The 20,371-nt window shown below is 55.0% G+C and overlaps 1 protein-coding gene across 1 annotated transcript in view; it reads right to left on the reverse strand.

Moving 5' to 3' along the window:
* KCNIP3 (potassium voltage-gated channel interacting protein 3) overlaps nucleotides 1-14,140 on the reverse strand; it is a 98,648-nt gene extending 84,508 nt beyond the window's left edge. Inside the window, exons 1-2 of the mRNA XM_012438322.2 lie at nucleotides 13,988-14,140; nucleotides 114-279 (exon numbers count right to left, since the gene is read on the reverse strand). Of these exons, the coding sequence (XP_012293745.2) occupies nucleotides 114-279; nucleotides 13,988-14,002 (181 nt within the window). The 5' untranslated portion in view covers nucleotides 14,003-14,140. The remainder of the gene's footprint in view (nucleotides 1-113; nucleotides 280-13,987) is intronic.
* Between the last annotated feature and the right edge of the window lie 6,231 nt (nucleotides 14,141-20,371).

Raw genomic sequence — 20,371 nt, forward strand, 5'->3', positions numbered from 1 at the left:
TCGTGTGGCCCAGGCTGGGGTCGCAGGCTGGCCTTGGAGCCCTCAGAAAGGACAGTGCTCAGAACAGATCTCCCCCTGCCCCACCCTCGACCGCAGCCTGCCCCGGCCCCTACCTGAGCCCTGTGGGGCTGTGCTGGACAGGATCCACTTGACCAGGCAGCATCTCATCAAGGCCTGGCGGCTGAGCCTCGGCCTCTGCCACTTGACACCCTCCTTCTTGCTAAGTGGCGTGTGCCCGGGGTCCCCCAGGAGGCTGCCATCCGACGCCTTTGTCACCTCCTGCAGTTGGAACAGGCAGAGCAGCCCTGAGCCCCTGCACTGTTGGATGATATCCTGAGCTGCCCTGATATCCTAGGTGAGGCCAGCCCTAACACTGCCCGGGGCTCACCTTCCAGGGCTGGATGCCTAGTGCCCCTCATCCTGGCCATTCCTGCCAGACCTGGTGGGGGACAGTTTCTTTCACTCTGCACCCTGGCTGTGGTGTAAGATGGGACCCCTGGAAGAGGGGAGGATAAGGGTGTAGAGAGGGGATGTCTGTCAGCAGTGAGCCCAGACTTGCTCACTGGATTCCCCACCTTGGCACAGGCCAGGATGTCAGAGCTGGATGGCCCCTTGGAAATCACTGGCCCAATTTCTCACCTGCCTGAAGCCCAGAGAGGGGAGAGTATCCGTACAGGGTCACACAACCAGCTGGGCTCCCTCACTCCCCAATCAGGGCCCCTGCTCCGCCTGAGTTTTCATATTGAGGCAAGCTGAGAATTAATGAAAGGCTGAGTGGTTACCCTAGAAGGGTTGCACTGATGGAATGCCCCACTGAGACAGGCCGTGATCTGAAGAAACGGCTCCAGTGATAGGTGGAGGAGTCTTGGGAGAGGCGAGCCGTGGGTGGTCATTAAGAAGCAGTGGGCCAGCAGGGCGTGGTGGCTCATTCCTATAATCCGAGCACTTTGGGAGGCAGAGGTGGGCAGATTACCTGAGGTCAGGAGTTCGAGACCAGCCTGGCCAACATGGTGAAACCCTGTCTCTACTTTAAAAATGCAAAAATTAGCTGGGGGTGGTGGCACACACCTGTAATCCCAGCTACTCAGGATGCTAAGGCAAGAGAATTGCTTCAGTCTGGGAGACAGAGGTTATAGTGAGCCGAGATCATGCCATTGCACTCCAGGCTGGGTAACGGAGCGAGACTCCATCTTAAAAAAAAAGAGGCTGTGGGCCATGAACCTGAGTCAGTGTGGACAGGAAAAGAACAGTCTGGGATCACGGTGGAGGCCCCAGGGCAGCAGGATTTTGGGGCCCCCAATCCTGACATCCAAACTGCCCATCATGCTCAGTTCCCATGCTGGCGGCAGGTTGGTCACTGGCCCGTGAGGCAGCAGGTGCACGGAAGGCTGCAGCCAGCCACGGCATCCCCGCTGGGCCCCTACTGGGTCTAGTTTTCTGCTTTGTGCCGTGCCCTCCTGCTCTGGGTGGCAGGGGGACACGTGTGACCTGGCTAATTATTCATAGCCCACTGATGGCCCTCATGGCCATTCTGTCCGTGATGCACTGCCTGGGCTCCAGCTGTGTCAGAGGCAGCACCCCTGCATGCATATGGATTCTGAGCAGTTGGGTTTGTTGCCAGTGAAGACGGCCACTCAGGGGGGTGGGTTGGCAATGCCCTTCCCAGGCCATGGGGTCTCGTATGTGCTACCTTTGCAAGGTCCTGAAAAGTATTTGGTTGTTCAAAGTAAATAACAGATGGACGTGCTGTCGAGCGGCTTCTGCAGATGCAGCCCCTCAAGGCAGCTCCTGTGCTAGTTGGGCTCTCAGGTGCAAGGGCTAGAGACTGACCCAGGCTGATTTGAACTGGAAAAATCAACAGCAGGGAGCCCAGGTCAGTCACAGCCTGCAGGGAAGCACAGACAGCCAGTCCTGGAAAGCAGACGAGATTGGAGAGCAGCGCCAGACACCAAACCTGGCCACGCCTGCCCACACAGAGCCCAGCGAGGGGTCTCTGCTGCTGCTGCAAAGCCCAGCCCCTCTCCCAAGTCACGGGCCTGGGACCCCCAGTGGTCTCTGCACACTGCAGGCTCCAGTTGGGGGAGGACTCCCTGGGTACTTCACTGGCTCATCCTGAGGCCCAACCACGCTCAAGATGGGCAGTCGGCTAGTCAGTGTTTGGTGAAGTGGTCCCCTAGGCAGGGAGATGTCCAGTTCCTTTATCCTGGCTTTTGGGCCTTCCCCAGCTAGGTCCCAATTACCAGTCCCCCAGTTCACAGTCGTCCTCCTGCCACTGACACACCCTTGGCAACAACCCCTTCATGTCCCCCCATTCTCCAAGGCTCACCCAGCAATGAGGGGGCTCAGTGGTGCCCAGAGTTGCTGATGGAGCAGAAAGAGAGGGTGAGCTGGGTTGGATGGGTGCCTGGGGTGCTGAGGGAAGCTCCCTACATGCACATGCTATGCACACTCATGTGTACACACGTTCATATGCACACGTGCACAATGCACACATATATATGCACACACACGTTCTGTCAGGCTGGGTCAGAGACACACCCTATCCATTATTCAAGATCTTATTCTGAGCAGTGTAACAGATGGATGCGCCGTCGAGAGGCTTCTGCAGATGCAGCCCCTCAAGGCAGCCCCTGTGCTAGCTGGGCTGTCAGGTGCAAGGGCCAGAGAGGGGAGTAGGAGAGAGAGGGGCAGAGGATGCTTCATTACGTCACAAATTCTTTGCTGCGGGTTCTGCATGGGGGTGAGTGGAGGCCATCTGGAGAAACTGAGGCAGCCTCAGAGCCGCTGGCAGGAGCTCTTCCCTGGGACTCCCCAGCCCTGTCTGCATCCCATCTCAGAATCGCACTGGCCTGTCTGGCAGGGCTGCTTCTTGGGGCGCAGGGTTAGTCACAGGGATTCTGTCTTGAAGCCCCAAGCCCAGGTCATGTGGAAGATCCCGTGGATGTCCTGGGTTCTAGCTCACAGTGCTCTGTCCTCTCAAGAAGGCTGGATGAGCCCACAGGGCAGGCTGAACACCCCCTGAGTGAATGTCTATGCTGAGCTGAAAGTCATCTCGTCACGACAACCCCGTGTGGTAGGTATCACAATCCCCATTTGGCAGATGAGCAAACTAAGTCCCTGAGAAGTTTTGGGACACGTCAGGGTCGCACTATACATGGTCTTCTGACTGTAAAGTTCACATGGGCTTGGCCACAGGTTTTGCTGAGGCTGTTTCTTGGGCCAGGTCCCTGGGGCAGTTTCTGGAGCTGGGTGTGTTCTGAAGCCCCCTAGGCATGTCAGCTGCCTTCCAAAAGTAGCCTTCCAAAAGTTGAGGAGTGCTGTGATGCTCTCCCAGGCTAGGGGGCCCAGTGTGTCTTTTCTCCCTGTGGAGAGAGTCTGGGTGGAGCGGTGGCCAGAGCTCCAGACCAGGCTCCTCCATCTGGCTGAGGGGCCAGAATCCCACCTGTGAGCCCCATGAGGCAGGCCCATGATGGTCACCACCCTTTATGAGGCAGACCGGAGATAGCCACCCTCCTTTGTAAGGCAGGCAGTGGGTTCTGAGGAGGGCAGGGGAGGGGAGGGCCAGGGAGGGTGGGGGAGAGGAAGGCAGGGAGCCCCCAGCAGCTGAGTTTGGGCAGCGCCACACAATTGCCCACTGCCCGAGGCTCCGAGGCTCTGAAGCCTGTGGCCTGCGGCCTGGGCCCATCAGGCTGTCGGGGAGGCGGGAGGAGGGAGAGTGACCTGGGTCATTCTCATGAATATTTGATACTCATCTGTCTGGGAGAGGGTCTGACTGAACTGTCAGGGAATGTTAAATAGCAGCCCAGGCACCCTCCTGCTGGCTTGGGAGACTCACTGCAGGGAAGGGAGGGCTCCCTGAGAGGTGGCCCCATGGCCCCTCACCCCACGGTGCCTTGGTGCTGGGAGGGGAGCTGGGGCAGTGATGAGATGGGACATGAATTAGATGGCCCCACCCTGCTGGGAGCCCCAGTGCCTCCCTGCCCGGCCCTGGCAGCCCCACCATGCCCCTCAAATGCCAAGTCTGCTCTCACACCAGCACCTTCATACCTGTTGCCCTGGCACTGGACGCTTCTGCCCCAGGTGTTCTAGGCCTCACCCAGGGCTCAGGTTCTAGAAGAGCCCTTGCCTGACTCGTCAGGCTGCCCTCCCCGTGCACCTCCATCTCAGCACTTCCTCACAGCACCCAGCCCTTGGGAACTGATCCTGTTTTTGTGCTGTCCGGTGCATTTTCTGTCTCTCCCCTTTAGCACATCAGCTCTGTGAGCGTGGAACCTGATCCTCATGTGACCTGCTTTTCCTCATGACACAGCCTGGAACCCAAGAGATCTGCACTCTCGAAACTCAGCAGTAAAAGAGCAAACTGTCGGGTTAGAAAGTATGAAGGCCATGCACAGACATTTCACCAGAGAGGACGCATGGATGGCAAAGGAGGCAGAAGACATGTCCACCGTCATTAGCCGTTCTGAAAACAGAGGAGGACCACCGGGAGACAGCACTACGTGCCTGTCCAAACAGTGATGACCAATGACAATGACAACTGAACGCTGGTGAGGATGTGGAGAAACGAAATCACCCCTCCACTGCCAGTGGAAAGGGAAAATGCTTTAGCCACTCTGGAGAATAGTTTGGCAGCTTCCTGTGAAAACTAAGCGTGTGCTGCCATACAGCCTGGCCACTGTGCTCTCGGGCTTTTACCCCAGAGAAATGAAAAGTTATGTTCAAGTGAAAACTGTACACAAGTGTTCATGGCAGCTTTACCTGGAATGGCCCCAACTGGAAGTATCCCAATGCCCTTCAATGGGTGAATGATTAAACAAACCACGGTGTGTCCATATCATGGAATTCTGAACAAGTAAAACAAACTGTTGGTGCACACCACACCTACGTGAACCTCCAGAGAACTGTGCTGAATGAAAAAAGCCAACCCGAAAGGTCACATTCTGTGTGATTCTATTTATATAACATTGTAAAATGACAAAGTTCTCCATTTTAGAAATGGAGAACAGATTAGAGGGCTGGAGTTAAGGATGGGGTGAGGCAGATGTGAGGGAGGGGGTGTGGCTCTCACAGGCAGCAGGAGGGGCCTCGCGGGGACGGAGCTGTTTTGCATCCTGACGGTGCTGTTAGGTACCTGAACCTACACTTGTGATGAAATTGGAGAAGATGTGGAGAAATAGGAACACTTTTACACTGTTGGTGGGAGTGTAAACTAGTTCAACCATTGTGGAAAACAGTGTGGCGATTCCTCAAGGACCTAGAAATAGAAATTCCATTTGACCCAGCAATCCCATTACTGGGCATATATCCAAAGGATTATAAATCGTTCTACTATAAGGACACATGCACACGAATGTTCATTGCAGCACAGTTTACAATAGCAAAGACCTGGAACCAACCCAAATGCCCATCGATGATAGACTGGACAGGAAAAATGTGGCACATATACACCATGGAATATTATGCAGCCATTAAAAACAAGGAGTTTGCGTCCTTTGTAGGGACATGGATGAACCTGGAAACCATCATTCTCAGCAAACTGACACAAGAACACAAAATCAAACACCACATGTTCTCACTCATAGGCGGGTGTTGAAGAAGGAGAACACATGGACACAGGGAGGGGAGCACTATACATGGGGGTCTGTTGTGGGGGAGTGGGGGGGACAGCGGGGGGGTGGGGAATTGGGGAGGGATAGCATGGGGAGAAATGCCAGATATGGGTGAAGGGGAGGAAGGCAGCAAATCACACTGCCACGTATGCACCTATGCAACAACCTTGCATGTTTTGCACATGTACCCCAAAACCTAAAATGCAATAAAAAAAAAAAAAACCCTTAAAAAAAAAAAAAAAAAAAAAAGAAATTGTGGCACAAAATGCACACGGAAGTGAGTGCGTGTAAACTGGGAAATCGGAGTAGGACTGGTGGCTTGCATCATTGCAGACACTCTAATTGTGCTATCATGCTGGAGTTTTGCAAGATGCTGTCATTGGGGAAACCGGGTAAAGGGTACAAGGGGCCTCTGTGTGAGTTCCTAAAACTACATGTGAATCTACAATGAGCTCAATAAAGATTTCCATCAAAAGACACTCTCACACATCCACAAAGAGGATGTAAGAAATGCAAGCATGCACAAGGCCCTTGATAAACACTCACGAATGATCAAAAGTCCCCTGTGCTCTTCAGAATTCACCTGGGACTCTCCTCCCACTCCTGCTCGATGCCGGCCTCATTTTGATGGGTAGCAGAACTGTCATTGTCCACCAGCTTCAGGGGATGGTCAGAATTAGGTGGCAGAGACCAGTGAAGCCAGAAGATCTGGGCCCTGGGGTCACACAGAGTCCCCAGTGGCACACCTGACAGTGTGGGCGTTCAGGGCTGTGTCCCAGAAATAGCCCTAGGCTGGCCCTGGGGACCTACAGTCTTCTTGAAGGTCACAAGCTTCCCTCAAGGGTAGAGGCTGCTGGTGGCCAGGCCATCTTCTGCCAGTCAGCTGGGGGCCGCGGTTTGCAGCTCCTGCCCAGCCAGGCAGTCCAGGACCAGGTCTTAACTTCCTTCTAAGCCCTGGCCTGTGCGGAGCCAGGGGACGGACGGAAAAGGGAGGGCATAGGTGATGCACCTGCTGTGTGCTGGTGCTGAGTTCAGTGTTTGGAGGGATTATCTTATTTAAAGCTCACACCAACTTTCAGAGGTTCCTTAGAACCTCAAAATTACCCAAAGCACCCAACTGAGCCCCAAATCCTATAATGGTTTCTAGCTCACCCCCTCTCATGCAGCTTGCCAGGGTCCCTGGGGTGTGTGTTCTCCTGTTATTCTGCAGGGGTAAACCCAACCTGTTCTGAGTCAGCTGTGTCCTGGGGACTTTGGCCTGAGGTCTCTGGCACTGGGGAGCTGCGCCTACGAGGTGACTCAGGAGATGACTCGGACTCAGGGCCAGTGCACTCTCCAACTCCCCACTGCAGTCTGCTTTCAAAGGGAGGGGATGGCCTCAGCTCAGAGCCTCAACAGGTCACAGATGGTAGGTGGGAGTTTATCGCGGCTGCCTTAGTTCAAGGCACTGTGGTGGTTACCTTCCAATTCTGCTCCTGGCTTCCTACTTATGGTGCCGATTTAAAGATTCCCTTTTAAATGGATTCATTAAAATTCAACACGAGTTAATTTAAAGAAAAATAAGAAACACTAGCACAGGTCACAACAGATGCAGCAAAACAGTAAATGCGAGAAATGTGTTTCTCTCTGCGGCTGAAGCTGGCGGCCTGCTCCACTCAGCCAGGCAACACCCCAAGTCTGAGTGACAGCGACCTCTCACCACACAGGCTGCTGATACTGACCTGTGGCTGGTCCATGTTGAGACGTGCCCTCCGTGTAAACACACACAGGTTCCAAACATTTACTTACTAGACTATCAAATAGCTCATTAAAAATGCTTTATATCGATTACAGGTTGAAATGATGATCATTTGCATTGGGTTTAATAAAACATATGGTTAAAATAATTTAACTTTTTTCTTTCTTTTCTGTGTCTACTGGAACATTTTAAGTGGCATCTGTGTCTTCATCATGTCTCCATTGGACAGCACCGGTCCGGATGGTTCTCAGATCTGCCAGCTGGCTGGCTTGGGACAGTGTCCTCCTGGCAGGGCACAGCCGCCCCAGCTCCTCTCTGCCACCCAAGTCCAGCTGGATCTAGAGCTGCCTGGTGGAGTGTGCAGGTCAGGTTGGGGGATGATGAGACAGAGGGCCACCTGGGGGAGGTGAGGGGTTCCCAGGCCCAGGAGAGGCGGGGAAGGCTGAGCCAGGTGGAGGTCATGGCTGTGTGCTGGGGATATTATGGAGACAGATACTTAGGACCTACTCTAGATGTAGGCAGTGAGGGAGTGGTGGTGACTCCCCAGTGCCTGAGAAAACTGTCACTGCGGGGATGTAGCTGTCCCCATACCTTCCTCTCACGGTGAACACAGTCCCATCTCCACCTGAGAGTCTCCACACCACAGACAGAGGCTAAGGGCTTGGAACAAATCTCCAGGACGTGGACCAGACATTCCACCTCGTGACTCCCTGCCCTGTGGCTCCCTGAGAGGCCAGGTGGCCCACAGGGCAGCATCCCACTCCCTGCTCCATTCCCAGCAGGGCACACCTTCATCTTGTGGGGGCCCATCTGGCTGAGAAGATAGAATCAGACTGTCAGGGGTGTGCCAAGGTGAAACCCTTGAGCTGCTAGTTCAGTCTCCACGGTTCTCAGCAACGGTGCTCCAGAGAAACTCCCAGAGAGCCATCCAGAGCTCATGTGGCAGAGGTGACCAGGGGGCACATGGTGGCCTGTGAGAAGGTGGGGTGTGTGGCCACAGGCCAGGCAGGGTCCTGGAAAACCGTGACCAGGGGGCACATGATGGCCTGTGAGAAGGTGGGGTGCATGGCCAGAGGCCAGGCAGGGTCCTGGAAAACCTTCGTTAAAGCATCCGGGCTCTAGGAGCATGTTCATGGGCAAGACACACAGCTGACTCCTCTCAGATGTCTACAGACTTAACAGATGTAAAACAGCAGTGAGTGGCTTCATATGTGCCACAAGGACCACTGGGTGCAGGCTCAGAGGACATGGCTAGTTGGGGACAGAGTAGGAGATCGCAGGCAGTGGATATAATTTCCAGTAGCCAAGGACAGGGGAGGGGTCTGTGGCCATCCAGTTACATGAATCCCGCACCCTCACTTCCCAGATCGGTGACCCTGACAGAGAACCTGATAGCTCCAAGCCTCAGTTTCCTCATCTGCAAAATGGGGGTAACAATATGCCCTCACAGAGTTAAGGGGAAGGCGAGGTAACAAAGCCCCAGCAGGGGAAGGCCAGTGTTCCTCGCCCTTCTGATCCCAGGGAGGGTCTGGCTGTCCAAGCCCACAGCCCAGCATGCCCCGTAGGGAGGCCCAGCATACCGCTCTCAGCTGCTGCATGCTGGAATCATGTGGGGAGGTTCCCACCAGCTGCCTGCCCAGGGGCTGGATTGTTTGATGCAGAGAGGCCTGGGCTACTCTGTTCTTACACATCTCCTTGGTAGATCTGAAAATGCAGCTCGGAGAGTTTGTTTAGAGTGTCTGTCTCTCCAGATAGAAAATTCTTGGCCTTGCCAGGAAGGGGAAACGGGTATCCTGATTCTCACCCCCTTCCTTTCTGGTAGGGCTTCCCTGAGGTCAGGGCCAGCAGGGTAAGGCAGGCTGCTCAGATGAGGGGCTCCCCACCCCCCGCCCTGTCCATGGCTGCTGCGGCGCAGACTGGCCACCCAGCACTGCTTGCTGTCCCTGGCTCTATTTCCATTGCTCGAGGCAGATGGCAGGAAGCAGTGGTGGGCGTTGTGTCGTGCAGGCCCCCGGGCTATGGAATGGGGAAGCTTTGGGAGCCTGGATTCTCCACTCACCCCTGCGCACAGACAGACATGGGCCAGGCAGCTCGCCATGTTGGGGGAGATGAAGTTGTCATGAGTCCCTGAAGATGCATGCATGCACATATGCACACACACACACATATGTACGCATGCCTACGAACACACCTATGTATGCACACACACATGCACATACAGGTCTGAGCCCCATCCCTGTCACAGCACTGGAGCAGAAGAGGGGAGAACTGTACTGTCCCGCCCTGCTCTGATGGCTGCCACCTTGACAAGGACAAGCTCCCCACGCTGCCTTGCAGTGAGGTTGTCATGTTAACTCAGGGGTGGACTTGAGTTGCCCATGGCCACATTGCCTCTTGGTGGCCCTCCCAGGCTCTCCCAGCAGCCAGAAGGAATGACATAGGTATTCCCTTCACGTGTGGAGGCCTCACTCTGTGCCAGGGGCCAGGCCAAGCAGGTTGGTGTAGGATCGCATTTATCTGGAGGGGTCTGTGATATTCAGACTTCCCCCAAGAAAATGAGGAGACGATGGCACAGAGGAGCTAAGTAACCTGTCAGAGGACACACAGCCAGTGCGTGACGGGGCCAGGACTGAGCCCAGGTCTGCTGGTTCAAAGCCAGGGCTCATAGCCAACAAGGCACAGCCATGATACCTCCTGGCCATGCCCATCTCCTGCCCAGGGTCCTGCAGTCCCTCACTGTGAGGATCCGGGTTCTGTGCAAGAACCATGGACATTAGTGTGCACATGTGGGGGCACTGCTGGAGGTGGCCTTGACCTGAGTCAGCCAGGCCGGTGCCCTCCCAGTCCTGCACTGCTCATTACAGGGCCTGGCAAATGCTGTGAGTCTCTCTCAGACCCAGATGGGAAGACTGAGGCCCAGGGAGGGGAGGGGCCTGCCCTTAGTCAGGGGGGCACAGGTGGGGCTAGAGTTTGGTTCTCTGGGGCACTGCCTGGAGTACCCACCTTGAGAGAGCTGGGCACAGGGGCATGTGGCACCAGCGGCAGGGGACTGGGATCTGCCCCGGCCTGCCCCGGCATCTGCCCACTGTCCGTGTGCTGAAGGTTGGGGAAGGCTGGGGGTGTTGGGCAGGTGGGGAGGCCAAGCCAGAAAAGACCAGCAGCTGCTTTTCCTGGCTGATCCTGACTCAGGCCTGGCCAGACTGATGGAGGGGGCACACTGGGCATAGAGCTGAGGTAGCAGATGGGAGGGGGAGGCTAGGCCAACCCTAGTGTAAGACACCCCCCACCCACACTGCCCTTCTGTCTCAGCTCAGCTGCTCCCTCTCCAACTCTGCGGGTCCCCTTGCTTCTCTCCCTGCCACAGGGCTGCTCTGTGGCGTTCCAGGATGTGGGCTGATCACAGATGACAGATGCACCTGCTCAAGGGGAACATTAGTCAGCTGGGGCCGGAGGCCCTGGGCAGGGAGCTGCAAGGGGACTCACCCCACGCTGTGCCCCATGCTGTGCCCTCCCCTGTTCTCAGGCTCCTGCCCGCCCTGGGCACTAGGTCAGGAAGACATGCTAACTTCTCTCCCCTCTTCTGTTTCACCTCGGAAACTGAGAGTGCCTTCTTCCCCTCAGAAGCCACAATGGCTGCTCCTGGAAGTCCCTGGGATGCCCAGTGGCGGGGGGCACTGGGGAGGGCAGGTGGGCTCTAAGCCCCCACTGCTGAGTGAGCAAAGCAGTTCTCCGCCTCTCGCAAAAGGTTTTGATAAGACAAGGCAAACTGAATTCAAAATGCTGGGGTCCTTTCCTTCCTAACTCTGTATCCACAGCCCAAAAATGGGAGGCAGCTAGCTCAAAGTCACGTGGCTAATGCAGGAGATGTGACCAGGTGGGGTCTGGCTTGTGTGCACGCACTAGAGGGCTCAGAGGGCACAACAGACCACAAGCCCAGGGAGCCAGGCCCGTGGCTGGGTTGCACCCCTCCTCTGCCATCCGGTTAAAGGCATGCCCTTCTCCTCCTGTGTCTTCCCACAACCCCCAAGCCCTAGGGACCTGCGCTCTGGAGTAAGACAGAGCAGGGTTCGAATCTCAACCACAACACTTTGTAGCCTGCAGTCTGGGGCAGGCCTCTGTTTCCCCATCTGTAAAGTGGGGACAATACTAACAGCTGCCTTGTGGGCTCTCTGAGGTTCCAGGGACATGATGCAGGAGACAATGGCCTGGATGGGGGTTGGCACCCTAAGGCTCCTGGCCCTCAACCCTGCCCTTCTCCCAGGCTTTACTTAGAGACCAGAGGCAGAGCCCTTTTCTTCCCAGCACAGCCTGGGGTCTTTTGAAATGTAGGAGCAAATTAGGGCCCGTCTCGCACAGTGCCCTGCAAGAAGGCTGGAGGCTGGGCAGAAGGGGCTCCCAGTGCATAGGCTGGGCTGGGAAGACACCCCTGCTGCAGAGCCTGCAGATCCTCCGCTCCTTTCTCCCAAGAGCTCATAGGATCAAGCTCGTGGAGTTCTGGAGCTTCGACAGGCTGTTCCCCTTCTCTGAGCCTCAGTGTCTACAATGGGAATGGCAGTGCCTCCCCGCCTCCCCGCCTCCCCCCAGGAGTGAGAATTTGTGAATGGCTGGGGAGTGTGAGGAGAAGGCTGAGGAACTGGGCAGTCATGAGGCATTACTGGGGGACAGCCACTGACCGTGACCCTCAGGAGTCAGAACACCTCCCAGCCTGAGCTTTGACTACAGTCCCTGCTGCCACGAGAGAGGAAGATGATTTTTCACAATCTCCCGTAGATCTTGTTGGGAAACCTAGTGGTGGCTTCTCCTGGGCTGGGCCCAGCACCAGAAGCTGTGTGTTACACTCGCCTCCCTGACCAGGCCAGTCACAGGAAGGCCACTAGCAGATATAAGGACAATGACACCCACTGGGGCCCAGGAGCCGGTGTGGGAGGGTGGAGGGCAGTGTGGGGTCACAATGGCTAAGGGAAGAACCAGATGTACCTGCAGGACTTAGGCCACTAGCTCTGCCAATCTGGCAGGGCAGGGGTGACCAATGCTCCAAGAGTGAACTTTGGCAGTTAAGCACAGCAAAGGGAAGGGACGGGGGATGGTCCTTTGCTGGTGGACAGAGCTGGCTGTGTGCGCATCTATGTGCAGCCTGACTCTGGAAATTCCCATCTCCGTGCGGGGTGGTCATGCAGGGCAGCTCGATGCACCTCCGCCTATGGACACAGTTGCATGTGTCCGTGGCTGTGCAGTCCATGCTCATACCGATGCCTGGGATGCACTCGGTCTGTGCCGCGAGTGGTGTGTGCTCGTGTGTGTGCAGCGAGCACGTAGTGTGTGAGCCTGGGACAAGGTACCAAGTTTTTCCGCTCTGCCCTGCCTGTGTGGTGGTTGCCGGGGAGACTTGAGGTGACAGGAGAGAAGGCACATTTCTCATGTGCAATGTTGCCATACTCAAAGGGCTTCATGCCATCACCTCAGCTGATCCTCTTGGCACCCTGGAAAATGGAGCAGACAGAGCAAGGGAGGCCTGGGGTTTGCGGGCAGTGTGGTCCAAGCCAACCACCAGCCCATGCTGGCATGCTTTCCTCGCAGCTGAAAGAAGCAGGAAGCCATCTCTTCAGGGCAGAGATGCTGAGGTGCCATCCCCATATCCATTCTCTCCTGCACGCAAGACCCTGATTTTACCTGGGAACTTTTGCCCTTCTTTCTTTCTCCTTCCTGCTAATATGTCAGTATGAGCCCACGTGTGCTGGCTGGAGCTCCAGCGGCCATGTTGCACCTTAAGGTAACCTCAGGGATGATACAGAGCAGCCCGACATGGTGCTGACCAGGCGGCCTGAGCCAGCCCTCCGATGCCCCTCTGGACTTCTACACGACAGACAAACCCCACCAACTTCGTTCCCTCCGCTGCTGTTTGGGGTGTTCCGTTATGAGCAGTCAAATCTAGTCCTGAACTATCCTCAATGTGTGAGCTGCTCACAGGGCATGAGGCCAGACCTTTGGAGAGCCAGCTGGAGGCTGGGGGGCCAACTTATTTCTCCTTCCCTCCTTCTTCTTCCTTTAATTATTTACCCTTCCCCGCTCCCCACCACCGTTTCTTGAACTCTGTGGCAGGCATTTTCCTTGTGTTCTCTCTCTGACCTCCCCACAGCCCCACTGAGAGGGAATGTGTAGGAAGTGTTCTTGTTAGGGGCTCCTAGCCCTTTCAGGGGACGTGGGCACTCATTCATCACTTGAGTGATTGATTAGAAGATGCATGCGTTCATTGACCAGCCTCCAAGCACAAGTGACTCCCTCCCAGGCTCACCCCTCCCCCAACCCTGAGGGCTGTGGGCTCCAGGTTCAGTGTCAGCCATGCTGGCACCTGGCCCAGGGACCTAACTGAGCAGGACAATTTGTGGGCTGACCCCAAGCTCCTCCTCTGTCCAGCTTCTCTTCCACAAACGCTTAAAACGTCTCCCATCCAAAGGGAGACCCAGGAGTTCAGCCTCCCAGCCAGGACACCCCAACGCTCACTTTTCCCAAAGCAAAGTGGAACAAGAGGGGATGAGGGTCAAAGAGAAGAGCTTCCTGGTCCAGGGCAACCCCCAGAAGCCCCCATTCCTCCACCCCCACGCCCCTCTCCAGAGCAAGACCCCAGTCCCCCAGCACCTACCTTAGCCGGCTGCATCCTGGGTGCTGAAGGAAACTGTTGCCAGCCTCCCCACTTCCCAGCCGAGGCAGACAAGACTGCCCAGGCCGACTGGCAGCTGCCTCATGTTTGCCTGGACCCAGACGTAATTGTCACCAGCGGCTTCTCCTGCCCACCCCTTCCTCCCCTGCGGCTTCTACTGCTCCACCCCTTTGCCTCCTCCCTCCCTCCCTCCCTCCCTTCCTCCTTCTCTCTCTCTCTCTCTCTCTCCCCCCACCCCCTCTCTCTCTCACTCTCTCTCTCTCTCCCCCCCCCCTCTCTCTCTCTCCATGGCTCCTAATCCTGCCCTCTCAGAGCCTGTCCAAGCCTCTGTCTGACTCTCCTGGCCTCTCCCCTACCTACCCAGTCACCGGTGTCTCTCTCTCTCTGCCTCCCCTGCAATCTGCCTCTTTCTCTGCTCCTCGCCACCCTTCTTGGTCACCAAGGAAGGTTGGGGGTGGGGGCTGCAGGGAGCTGGGGCTGGGGAGAGGGGAGCTTGGGGTAGGAGTTTCTGCCCCTAAGAAGTGGGGAGGAGCAGCAGTTGAACCCAGAGAGCCCAGGAGGGACTTGGGAAGTGGAAAAGGAACAGATCATTTCTGGAGGCATTTTCCAGAATAAGCCAGGACTCTCCCACCGCCCCAGTTCTGCCTACTACTCTTCACAGACACAGGGCGGTGCCACCCTTATCATGATCTCAGCCCAAAAGGCCTCCAGGACAGCATGGAGCCACTGCTCTTAGCATCTGAAGCGTCCTCCCTCAGAGTCCTGGCCTGAGGTGCTGGTCTGCAAGGTGCTGGTCTTGGGCTCCAAACCCAGAAACAGTGACAGCCACCAGGGCCACATCAGCAGAGTGACATTCAGGGGTCCTTTCGCCTCTTTCATCTGTCATTAACCACCTCCTATTAACTACCTCCATTCGCCCGCCTCTAAGCGTGGGCATCTCCCCAAAGCACGAGGTGCTCTTGCTCTCCAGCTGTGCTGGGTCCCCTCCCAGCTCTCAGGTCCGGATGCATCCAGGGCTGCTGAGGACCTGACCGGATCTCCTGGGCTGTGAGGGTGGAGAATGGGGGCGAGGGGCCCCAGGCATCCCCAGGGGTGGGGACTCTGTCCTGTCCCTTGGGCGGGCAGCTCCCGGGCATTTGCTCGCTCCCCAGGGAAACCACCCAGGAACCAGGTGCCTGAAACCTTTGCCAAGTTTCCCTTTTTGGAGCCCAGAGGAGCCAGCCTGTGCCAGTAGTTCCCATGGAGACGGAGCCCTGGGATGCGCCCCTCCTTTGCAGCCTGCACAATTGCACTTGCACGCCCTTTTTCTTTTCCTTTTCATTTTTTTCTTTATTTTATTTATTTATTTATTTTTATTTTTGAGCCAATCAATTAGCTCCAACTTTCAGATCCTCAGGGGAAGAAAATAGCCTGGAGCTGTTGACCCACCAAGGCAAGGAGGACTGTTTCCCGAGGGGAAGTGGCAGCCCAGGTGTCTGGCCCTGTGTGACTTCAGGACAGGCTGAACATCACACTGGGGGAAGGGCTCGGCAGAGCCTGGAGGACTCCTTAGCTCCCTCCCCCACCCACACTGCACCCTGGGAAGTGGGAGAGGGAGGCAAGGCCCTTCATGGCTGTCAGCTCCCTGGGAGCTCATCCGTTTTTTTTTTTTTTTCCGAAACAGGGTCTCACTCTGTCACCCAGGCTGGAATGCAAGGGAGGCCTGGAGTTTGGGGGCAGTGTGGTCCAAGACAGCCACCAGCCCATGCTGGGATGCTTGTCCTCACAGGTGAAAGAGGCAGGAAGCCACCTCGTCAGGGCAGAGACGCTGAGGTGCAATCATGGCTTACTCTACCCTTGACTTCCTGGGCTCAAGCAATCCCATTTTAGCTTCCCGAGTAGCTGGGACTACAAGGCACATGCCATCATACCAGGTCAATTTTTGTATTTTTTTGTAGAGACGGGGTCTCACTATGTTGCCCTGGCTAGTTTCAAAGTCCTGAGCTCAAGCGATCCACCTGTCTCAGCCTCCCAAAGTGCTGGGATTCCAGGAATCAGCCACCACGCCCGGCCCCATCCTCCTTTCACTGCCTGGGACAGTGCTGCCTTTGACTCCAAGCAAGCCTCCACAAGCAGGGATGCACGGAGCATTTTAAGTCTTCATAGTGGCCTTGGGAGAAAAGTGTCATTCTGTCACTCTACAGATGATAATGGTGAGACCCAGAAAAGCTAAAGGACTTGCCCAAGTCACAGGCACGGGAGTAATAAAGCCAGGTCCCAAAGCCTCTTGCCTTCTTCCCAGAGTGAGCACCTCGGGGGGTGAGATCCTGCGAGCAGCTGTATGCCCGCGGTTTACACAGCAGCTTGGAAACTTGCTGACCGCACTGCCATGATGGGCTGGTCTTCCTGATGGTCTGGCTGGAGGAGTCAGTAGCAGAGGAGCCCACTCGCCACAGCAGCACCCCCGAGAGTCGCTGGCCCCTGTTTGGCACACTCGCCTGCCGGCATCCCATACTCAGCGCGCTCTCCTCAGAGTTCACCACCCATGACACTGCCCTGCCCGGCTGTGCCCACCAGCTGTTTGGTCTTGCGAACCTCCCACTGCAGCTACCACCCAGGGTGGGTACCCCTCATAAAATACAGATGTGGGGCATGTGTGTCCCCTGCCACTGCAGCCCCCTTCCTCAGTGGCCTGTCCAGGGCCCCAGCCACTTCCAGTTGGGTCCCTACCCTGGGCCTGTGGGGAATTCAGGAACGAGCAGGGACAGGAGAAAGGTGAGGGGGCTCCCACGTGGCTGCAGCAGCCGCCATGCTATGAGCACGCAGGCATCTGCAGACTTCCCAGAGATGGCCTTGGCATTCCCAGTGTTCTGTGCAGGGCATCGGACCCACAGAAGGTTGAGTAGGCTGCGGGAGGGCCTTGTCTCATCCGCTAGGAACGCTTCAGCCCTGTGTTTCCCACTGCGGTTCCCTCACATAGGGGCTTTGGGGAGAAACTGAGGCTGGGGGGAGTTTGGAAGTGGGAAAGAAAGGGATGATTTCAAGCCCGGATGACAGTTGGGTTTCTTCTGGTCATTGTTTCAGGAGGCAGTCATGGTCCATTTCAGCTGACCAGGGCCCTCACACTTGTCCTACCCAGGCAAGCGGCTCATGGGGCCCCCGCCCACAGGCCTCGGGGGCTTCTGCACCTTCCTCCACTGTTGCTCTTGATCCCACATTCCAGGCCCAAATTCAAGTCCCTCCTCCCCAGGCCCCCAAACCCAGCTCTGTGGAGCCCCCTGCCCAAGACTCTCTTCCTTAGGCCCTATTTTTTGTTGGGTTCTGGCTGAGGGGTATGGGGGGAGAGAGAGAGAGAGAAGCCTGGCTGGCTGTGTGCATCCTGGTAGGAAAATACAAATGGTCCTCATCACTTCACATCACACAACACAGGCTCAGCCCCGTCCAGGGCCACGTCATCGTCAACTCTCCTGCTCTCCACCCAGCTCAGACCTGGCTGTGGGGGCCTGGGGCGGGCAGCAGATGTGGCAGCCTCTAGCTGAGCTGTGCTCTGGGTTTGCGCAGGTTGAGAGCTGTCCCTCTTTCTCTGTGGGCTCCTGCAAGGGTTCTCAGAGCCTGACCCCATGGTCCCTTGACTAGAGTATTTCACGTGGGCCTTGGAGGACCCATGAGCCCCCTGATGCCTAGTGGCAGCTCCGCATCCTCTTGGCTGTCAGTTCACTCTCTGGGCAGCCTCCTTTGACTGGACCTAGGAGTCTCCCTCCGCAGTCTCTCACAGGAGGCCCATCACCTGGGCTGCCAGCCCTCTCCTTAGCTCCGCCTCCAATGCAGCCAGCCTGACTGCCCTCTAGACTTTGCAGTGAATGAGGCATCAGTCCGTGGGATTTCTCAAACTGGAGGGGACATTGTGACGCTCTCTGGGGCTTTCTTTAAAGCCCCTTTTCTCGCTACTTGAAGTGAAGAGAGGGCGGCCGACCCCACCCCTCAGACTCAGCTCACCTCCCTCCTAAACCTCAGCCCCTGACTCGTTGGCTCCCACTCCAGCCCTCAGAGTGGGTAGGGGCTCAGCCACCTCATCCCTAAATTCTGCTTCACTCGTGGGCAGAGGCCAAGAGCTGGAATGGGGTCCCCCTCTGCACATCCCCTGCCTCCCTCCTCACCCGAGCTGCAATTCTCCGTCAGCATTTGTAAGATGGATGAGTGTGGACCGTCCCAGGACGTGCACACCCAGCATGTGCTAGGAAGGGCTAGGACCATGGAGAAGGAGTTTATTCCGGCAACATGTGCTATGTGCACCAGGTTGGCCACCAGCCTCCTGGTTCAGCTCCTGGCACTCAGGCTAGAAGCGATGGACAGCCCTGACTCGGGGAGAGTAGGGAAAGGGAACTCTGTCCACAGTCACACAGAGCAGGGCCTCAGGCTGATTCTAGAAGACTCAGATGTGGCCTGAGTGCCACTGCTCTTGGCTGCTTCATTTGGATGAGTGTTACTCTTTCCATTCTGCCCACATCCAGTCTCTGTGCCTAAGCTTTCTCAACTGTCAGGCAGGTAAATAACAATGCCTGCCTCCCAGTTAATTCGTGGAAAGTGCTTCCTGACTTATGCTCAGAGCTCAATAAATAAATATTAACTCACACTGTTTGTCCCTTCAGGTGGTTGGGCAGGCTCTTGCCCTGTCCACGTGGTTCTCCCTTTGTACACCTTGAGCCAGCTGGAGCTGCCCTGAGCAGCCACCTGGGACCTCAGACACCCTGGCCCATCTGGCATTTCTTTGGCAGAATTTGCCATGGGGCCTTCTGCTGGGTGGCCAGTTTGGAGCATCTGGAAGAACTCCTAGCACCCCTAATCTGTCATCCCTGCCACAGGGACAACAAGGACACTTGGTTCAAGTCAACTTGGAGACAGGGCTCTGCTCCCACATGCCCACAGGGTTTTTTTTTTTTTGAGACAGGATCTCAAAAAAAATGGGAACTAGCATTGCCTGCAGGAAGAAACCTCCAGGGCCACCAGAACCAGGGGACCTGCTTCCAAAGCCTGGCTGGGCTTTAACTTCTGAGACCCTGAACCAGCCATGTACTTCCTGGAGCTACCTCTGTTCAACCAGAAGATAATTTGCTCCCTCAGAGACTGTCGTGGGACAGAAGAGATTGTGACTTCAAAGAGGCTTTTTTTCGCATATAAAGTAGCATTAGCATTTTAGGATCCCAGCATTTTAAAAGCCAGAGAAATAGGAATCTATTTTTCTCTGTGGCTATTTCTGTCTCTCTGTCAACTCTGGAGAGCCACCCCATCCCCAGGTGACCAGTATTACTGTGGTGCTCTCTAAACAAAAATCCTTTGCAAAAGACAATGGTCAATTAGCTGGGCCACAGTTTCTGGACACTAAAAACAAAGAGTGGCAGCCTTTTCCCAATTGACAGGGGGAACATCAAAGTCAATTTTTTAGGACTACTTCTAATAACAGTGGACTGAGTAACCCATTCAGGACAACTTAAAAAGCTGCTCAAAATTTGTGTCTGGGGGGCATTTTGAACAGCTTTTAAAGTTTTATATACATATATATATAACTTTAAATATATATATATATTTACTAAATTATATATGTAATATTTAGTAAATATATGTACTATATATATATTTGAGCACAAATATATTATATATATATAGAGATAATGTGTGTGTGTGTGCATATATATATATATATATATTTAAGTCTAACTGAGAGTATTGGGAAGGAAACAAAGCAGTGAAGAATTACAAGGCCAAGATCTAGGAAAAGAAGGCAACTCGAGAGACATATGCATGGCATCTGGGGCTACGTTCTCTGCAGGATGTCTGCTGATCCCAGAAGACACTGCAAACCCCACCAACAGGAAGGCTACTGGGCAAATGTTTTATGCTTTGGATTGGGGCCCCAGAGGGCTTCACCCTATGAATATGAATGAACTGGAAGTAGATCAGCCCTTAAAGTGACTCAGATTATCTCATTCCCTACAAGTAGATTAAAGAGATCTGGCTCACTGCATCCCCAGCCACCTGCAAGACGTAAACATAATCATCACAGAGGAAGATAACTTCATCCTAGACCTGAAATTACTTGTACAGGTTTGCAGATACAATGTGTGGTACTCAACAAAAAAAAACTGCCAAGTATGGGAGGAGACAGGACAAAACTAATAAAAACCAAGAGAAACAACAGACACTAGAAACAGACTGATGGAGGCTCTGTATAAGGGACTAACTGAACTTTAAAATAACTGTGCTCAATATGTTCAAATATATAAAATATTAAATAGGTAATTTTGATAGAGAACTGAAAATCTTTTTAAAAATTGTTTATATTCCATTTGTAATCCCATAAACTTCATTTTTTAAATGTAAGGGTGCTAC

This window comes from Aotus nancymaae, unplaced genomic scaffold (assembly GCF_030222135.1).
Source record: "Aotus nancymaae isolate 86718 unplaced genomic scaffold, 86718_ANA_hifiasm-v0.15.2.pri h1tg000030l, whole genome shotgun sequence".
Taxonomy (NCBI): domain Eukaryota; kingdom Metazoa; phylum Chordata; class Mammalia; order Primates; family Aotidae; genus Aotus; species Aotus nancymaae.